Source organism: Thunnus thynnus, chromosome 22 (assembly GCF_963924715.1).
Source record: "Thunnus thynnus chromosome 22, fThuThy2.1, whole genome shotgun sequence".
Taxonomy (NCBI): Eukaryota; Metazoa; Chordata; class Actinopteri; order Scombriformes; family Scombridae; genus Thunnus; species Thunnus thynnus.
The window spans coordinates 3,620,770-3,628,492 of NC_089538.1; the positions used below are offsets into that span (position 1 = coordinate 3,620,770).

Below are 7,723 nucleotides of genomic sequence, written 5' to 3' on the forward strand. Positions count from 1 at the left end.
CTTGGTGGAGGTTAGGGGAAGATCATGGTCTTTGTGTAAAACAGAAAACATCTGCAGTGACTAGACGCACGAGACACAACATATTTTCATTCACTTGAAAAACATCACCTGTGAACATAATCATGTTTGTGAAAGCAACATACATGAGAAAACAATTTAGTCATATATTCTAGTCAACAGGGTTGCTACAGTACTTATACTATTACCGGAAGTTATCAGAGTAGAGAACTTAACCATAACTTGACTTGACAAGACTATATATACAGCTTACAATAAAGCAAAATGTCTCACTAGAAAACAGTTACTGATCCAAAAACGGAAACAACAACAGTGTACAGATCAAGTGTACTTTGTGACACAGTATAGTGGTGAAGCAAATAGAATTAAACAAATCATTAAAAGAAACTGGGACATATTGAAAAGTGACAATTCTCTTAAAGAAGCTCCTCCAGATGCCGCTACCATCAGCTTCAGAAGAGCTCCAACCCTTACTGATAAACTTGTGAAGAGTCATCTCCCCTTGTACAACAGAAAATTTGGTTAGGCACCAAGGCAGGTAACCACAAGTGCCGAGATTAAAATCATTGTGGTAATATGACCAATACCAACTACTTTACTGATATAACATCAGGTCGTAATTTATAAATTGCAGTTCCTCATATGTGGTTTACAGACACTTGACTGAACATAAACATGCTATAAGAACTGGCAACTCCCCATAACCGATGGCTCTACATTATAAAGAGGCTGACCACGGCAGCGGCAATTCTCTAAAGCTATCAGACATAGACCATATAGCAAACTGAATAAGGGGTGGAGACCGATTAAAAAGGTTCTTACAGAGAGAATTCTTTTGAATATACACATTGAAAGCTACACAATACCCTAGTTAAATGAGGAACTTGACTTCTCTCCTTTTCTGTAATTGTCTTTGATTTAGGTATCTGGGTTCATTGAACAACGTCAAGCTAAAAAGCTAAAAACTTAAAAATTGGGATTTTATATATATATATATATATATATATATATATATATATATATATATATATATATATGTTAGTTTATTACCGTTTTTTGCCTTGATATTCCTTGATATTACGTAAATGCTTTGATGTGTGGTTTCCTGTGATGAACCGTATCTGTCATGTGACTTCACCAGTCTACATTAATCATGTTACTATTACCTGTCCATATTGATCATGTGATTACTTGCCAACATATATAAGAAGCCTAAAGTACTTACCCTGATGAAGGCCTTAATGGCTGAAAAGCATAGGCATGTTTTTAACTATGACTAAGAAGCCATGAAATATTAAAGGCTTTTTAAATTCATTACAATCTTGAGTGCCTCAGATCTTTTCAATAACTCATTACTGTCTGAATGATTAGAATTTGATTTTATTTTCAAAAACTGCAGGCACATGGTTGTTCAGATTACAAGTTCAGCTGAAGCTAAATGAGGCTTCAGCAGTGTGAGTTGGTGTGAGAGTGGCTATTAGCCCAGAAAAAACACTGGCAATAAACCTACATGACTACCGAGACATACATACCCACTCTATCTGACTGACACTGCTGAAGCCTCAAATCACCAACATAGTTTTGAGTAAAGGGGGACCAAGAACCAACCTCTGGGGCTCAAAAATGAAGCCAACGCAGGAGTGCCAAAAACTGCAGTTCTTTGAATTGCCACTTGAGGCTCCAAAAGCGAATCAATCCTCATAGACCCCCTTGTAAAAATGCCCAACTTTACAGCAGAAATAAACATGTACAACCAAGTTGTTTTAATCCTTTACCTCTCACGTTCACACATGTCATTTGATACATTATTATAAAGACGTACATTATTCCAAAGAAATTGATCTTAACAAATCAAATCAAATTTTCACAAAGTAATTATTTTATATTCTCAAGAGCTCAAGTTTATTATGTTGTGATCAGTTTCTTTTTACAGATTGAATATTAAAATCATTCATGTCTTCTCTGGGTTTCCAATTAAGTCGATGGCTTCCATTTGTGTTTCACATTTCCAGGATAGACTGAAGGAGAGAAAAGCCTGGTGGGAAAGTTTTCCACAAGGAGGGAAAAGAACTCAAGACAGAGAGAAAGAAAACTGAGCTCTGAAATTAAAATCAAACTAAGGCTAACGGGAAACCTATGAAGAATACTGATTCTGTCTGCTAATAAAATGTACACACAGTTCACTGCCTTGTAGTTATCAGAGCACTAAACCATAACTTAGTACAAACTAGTCCTTTATCAATACTGTGTGTGATGTTCATAACTCCTAATGAAATGTAATCCTCTCCAGAATAAAACATATCTATGGATTGTTGCATTTGCTTCAAGTTTACAGCAGTGCCAGTAAGTTCAAGTCTTATTTTGCATTGAGTTGTGCATTTTTAAAGCCACAAGAGGGCAGGCCATGCTTAGCTTAGCTTAGCTTAGCTTAGCTTAGCTCAGCTAGCAGTATTTTTTACTCTGTTTTCTAAATACTACAGACGAGGTGAGGAAATTCATAACTGTTATGTTACTATTGTCATAACTATTCATTTCCACAGCCAGTTTTATTATCAGCCTTATTTAGTTTTATTAGATGATTTTACCCAAAGTACTTGGAGAAAAACATGAACAAACCTACATTATAGTGTTAGAACCACATCTATGGACCTGACACATGACAAGCAAATGTTTCACCAGTTATTGACCTGTTAACACCCTGGAGTGGTAAAATAATAATAATAATTTGGGTCTACGAGAGTCAAAAAAGATAACATTAGTCTTTAGGTCAGAACACTGAGCTGTAGTATGCTGTCTTTTACTGTCCTGGTGCTTCATTACTCCCACAGCAGTTTACTTTGAATTGCAAACAACTACCTGCATGCTGCCATTAGCTGTCTAATTTTTTCTGTGTGCGTGTTTGTGTGTGTGTGTGTGTGTGTGGTCACCAGCAATGTTGTGACAGCTGTGACACCAGTGACACTGAGTCCTGCTCCCTGCTGGTCAACAGTGCCTCACTGCTCCGCTGGCAGCAGGGCGGCCAGAAGGCCTCACCAGTCCGGGGACATGTCCTCAGGAAGGCCAAGGTCAGAGCTCTGTTAGGAGTAAAGGGGGCGGGGTTTATAGTTCCTCTTTCTTCCTTTCCCTTTCTTAAACTGGACTGGTTTTCATTGAGAAGATAACAAGGGGGTGTGGTTAAGCTGCGGGCTGATAAAAGGACGCCACGGTGAGGTGCGTGCGCAACCACTGGAGTAATGTGAGGCCGCTCAGCTGGGAAAGCGCGAACCTTTGAAAGTGATACGAGTTGAGTTAAAGCCCAGAGAGACGTCCTTTGTAGAAGCGTTCAAGACATTACAGCCTCACACCTTTCCTTCACCCGGACCCTTTAGTAAAACCAGTTTTGTTCTTCGGGGACCCATTCCCCAACCACCAAAACCTGAACTGAACCGCCAGAAGGAGCTCGCGGCTCACGAGAGCAACGCCAGAGCTGGCGAGGCCGAGTCGGAGGGACTTGCACTGCTAGTCGGCGTGGCAACCCGATAAGGTAACCCACCTCCAGCCTGTCTATCTCTAACACTGGAAACCAGTCCGTCTTTCTCCGATTTCTTCCTAGTTTTCTCCTTTTCTACACCCTCCAGGTTAGGACTAGTATTGGTTCATTGATACTGAATCCCCTAGACTTGACTAGTCCGTAACATAATTTGGGAGACTCGTCCGGGATATGGATTCGAAGCGATTAGAGTTCAGTTAGTGAGTTACATCCAAGCATTCTGTTTGCGGGAAGAGGCACAAGTGAGTTGGATTCAGCTCGGGAAAAGTTGTATGTTGCTAGGTTTAGAAGTAGGCCATGGACATACAGCTACGGGCAGAACAGCTGCTCGGTGCCAGACTCTCGTTTTAAACAGATGGTTGTGTATGTATGTAAAACTCAGCTAGCTAGACGAAAGGTTAAGGAAAATTTATCGGGTGTGTTGAGGTTAAAAACGAGGATAGGTCTGTAAGTTGACGATAACAGTGTGGCTTAGCGGGTTGGTTGACGGCTTTTGTTTTGCTGCTGTGCGCGGCGTAAGGGTGTATTGGTTTGTGCTCCATCCGTAAGTTGTATTGTCATAAGCGCTGGGTGCGACTTAAGGGTGCATTGGTTTGTGGTCCGTCTGTAAGTTGTATTGTCATAAGCGCTGTGTGCGACTTACGGGTGCATTGGTTTGCGGTCCGTGTGTAAGTAGCAGTGTCAGGAGCGCTGTGTGTGACTTATGTTTGCATTGATCTCTGAGAATAGAGTGACCTATGAGCGACCTCCGGTTAGCAGGTTATACATTTAGTTTATGGCCATCTGATAAGTTACCTTAGAGGTAATTTTTGTGAGGGCCTTGTCTCCTTTGGTTACCCCCACCGGTGAGCGCTCACTAACGGTGACTATGGCTACTTTCAGAGTGGAAGAGTTTTGTGGGAGCGATTTTGGGCGAAATGAGTTGCGTAAGCTTAGAAAAGAAGATTTGCTTGCGGTAGCTCAATATTGTGAGGTCGAGATAAATCCAGAGGCTAGAAAGCCAGAAATTGTGGAGACTCTCATTTCAGCGTTACACTTGCATGATCCGGTACAGGAGAGAGAGAGGGAGGAGAGAGAGAGAGAAAGAGCGAGAGAGGGGGAGCGGATGTTTCAACTTGAGCTGGCAAAAATGGCAGCAAGAGAGCAAGAGCAGAAACTTGAGTTGGCAAGGTTGGCATTGGAGCAAGAGAAGCTTAAAGCTAACCATAGTGTCCTACAACGTAAGCACGAGGCTCGTTTTGATGTTTCCAGCTGTTTAAGACTCATGCCAAAGTTTAACGGTGATGATGTGGCCTCTTTCTTCGAAGCTTTTGAAAAAGTTGCCAAAGAGCTAGAGTGGCCTGAGAATAGGTGGACGCTGCTTATCCAGAGTGTGCTTGAGGGTAAAGCTCAAGAAGCTTATGCAGCCTTAGATGCATCTGACAGCCGAGACTATGATGCTGTGAGGAAGGTGGTTTTGGCAGCCTATGAGGTGGTGCCAGAAGCCTACCGACAGAAGTTCAGGTCTCTGCAGCGGAAACAAGGTGAGACTTTCCTTGATTTGGCTAGGCAACAGGAAGTTGTGTTTGACAGGTGGTTAGCAAGTACCAACACACATACCTTTCAAGAGTTGCGACAACTTATACTGGTGGAGCAGTTTAAAACCAGTTTACCCCGCCACATGGAAATACATCTAAATGAGAGGGGCGTTACAGAGCTGAGAGGAGCTGCTATGGCAGCGGATTCTTATGAGTTAACGCACAGAGAGGCGCCTTGGAAAAACAAGGTTGGCAGACAGGATAGGAGGCAGGCTACCACTGACAGGCCTACAGAGGCTAGTGTGGTTAAGCCTACTCTTCCCTCCCTGCGGTCTCAAGGACCAGGGAAAAGGTATGAGAAGCCTTTCATTCCTAGAAGTGATGTCATCTGTCATTACTGCAAAAAGCCTGGCCATATAAAGTCCAGTTGTCCTGGTCTCAGGAGAAGAAATGGGGACGAGAAAGTTGTGGGGTTAATAAATGCCCACCCACAGATTGGTCTTTGTGAAGTGGACAGCGTGAACCTGCCATCCTGCCCAGTAGCAAAGGGGTTTGAAGGTTTTGTGTCTAGGGGGGCTGTTTCTGGGGCACCTGATAGGGAAATGGTCCCTATATCCATCCTGAGGGACACAGGGGCTACACAGTCCTTATTGGTTCAGGGTATTATAGATCTCTCGCCCGCCACCTATTTAAAAGCTTCTACCCCAGTGAAGGGTGTGGGAGGTGGTTTTATTAGTGCTCCTTTGCACCGGATATTTCTGGAGTCTAACATTGTAAATGGGCCGGTAGTGGTCGGCATTGTACCTTCCTTGCCAGTTGAAGGGGTTGCCTTTGTGTTGGGAAATGATTTGGCCGGTACTCAGGTTTGCGTGACACCAGTTGTGTGTGAGAAACCTTGTGAAGTCCCAGAGACCATGGCTTTGGAGAGAGAACACCCCGAGGTGTTTACAGCTTGTGTGGTGACACGTGCTCAGGCGCTGGCTGCTGAAAAAGGAAATTCCAGCGAGCAGGATGAACTGTCTGGTGAGTTGGCTGATACCTTTTTCGCTAGGCTAGCTGAAGTGTCACCTTGCTCTCAGTTCACTCGGGAAGCCCTCATATTAGAGCAGGAAAAGGATCCTTCTGTAGCTCCATTGAGACAGACAGCTGCTAGTGCTGAGGACATGAAAGAGGTAGCTGAAGGCTTCTTTATCCAAGATGGAGTCCTGTTGAGGAAATGGCGGCCTCGTGATCGTCCTGCTGAGGAGACATGGACCGTTAGGACTCAAGTTGTGCTGCCTGAGAGTTTTAGGGAGGAAGTCCTGCGTTTAGCCCATGAAGTATCCATGGCTGGTCATTTAGGCATCCGGAAAACTCAGGAGAAAATCAGCAGACATTTCTACTGGCCCAAAATGCATAAGGACGTGGTGTCGTACTGTCGTAGTTGTCATGCTTGTCAGGTTGTAGGCAAGCCCAACCAGACCATTCCAGCTGCTCCCCTCTGCCCTCTACCGGTCATGGAGGAACCCTTTTCAAGGGTAATGATTGATTGTGTTGGCCCTTTGCCAAAAACTAAGAAAGGGAATGAGTACCTCCTGACTATTATGGATGTTTCTACGAGGTTTCCAGAGGCTGTGCCATTGAAGTCAATTAAAACCAGGGTCATAGTGGAGGCTCTGCTCCATTTCTTTTCTAGGGTAGGTTTACCACTAGAAGTCCAACATGATCGTGGGTCCAACTTCACCTCTGGTGCATTTCAGGAAGTGATGCATGAGCTGGGAATTAAACAAATTATGTCATCTGCCTATCATCCTCAGTCCCAAGGTGCAATCGAGAGGTACCACCAGACTTTAAAGTCTATGATTAAAACCTATTGTGTTGGTTACTCAAATGACTGGAATGTAGCTATGCCATTTCTATTGTTCGCTATCAGAGACTCTGTGAATGAGGCTACAGGTTTTAGCCCTTTCGAGTTGGTTTATGGACATCAAGTGAGAGGACCGCTGAGGATGGCGAAAGAACAGCTGTTGCAGTCAGCCGGGCAGACAGACGCTCCCAGTGGGATTTTGCAGTATGTAGCATCCTTCAAGGACCGGCTGCATACAGCTTGTGACTTGGCCAGGAGTAACTTGGAAGCAGCTAAGGGAAAGATGAAGGCTCAGTATGACAAGAAGGCAGTGAAACGTACCTTCAAGGCAGGGGACCAGGTTCTGGTTTTGTTGCCCATGGGTGGAGATAAGCTAGGGGTGAAATTCTATGGTCCGTATAAGGTTATTAAGAAAGTGGGTGCTTGCAATTATGTTGTTGAGACCCCCGACCGGAGGCACAAATCACGAGTATGTCACATCAATCTCTTGAAACCTTATTATACCCGTGACACTTCGTCCACTGTGTGTATAACCTCTCGAGTTGCTGTGGAAGAGGAGGCGAGTGAGGATGATGATGATGATGTTGGGTCAGTGGAGCCTGTTACAGCTAGGCTCAAGAATTCCAGCGCCCTGGCCAATCTCAGGGAGTCACTCAGTTACCTCACTACAGAGCAGAGAGAGGATGTAGTACATCTAGTGGACCAGTATAGTTCTTTGTTTAAAGATACCCCTGGCTTGACGAAGTTAATAACCCATGATGTAGACACTGGTGAGGCAACCCCCATTAAGCAACATCCGTACCGCATTAACCC

General features: G+C 43.9%; 1 protein-coding gene across 1 annotated transcript; it reads left to right on the forward strand.

The window, feature by feature from the left end:
• Nucleotides 1–3,096: 3,096 nt before the first annotated feature.
• LOC137175140 (uncharacterized) lies at nt 3,097–6,908 on the forward strand (the record flags this gene model as incomplete). The annotated part of the gene is made up of 1 exon (XM_067580852.1): nt 3,097–6,908. A coding segment is annotated over exon 1 (2,493 nt), but the record flags the coding sequence as incomplete, so codon positions are not given.
• Nucleotides 6,909–7,723: the final 815 nt, after the last annotated feature.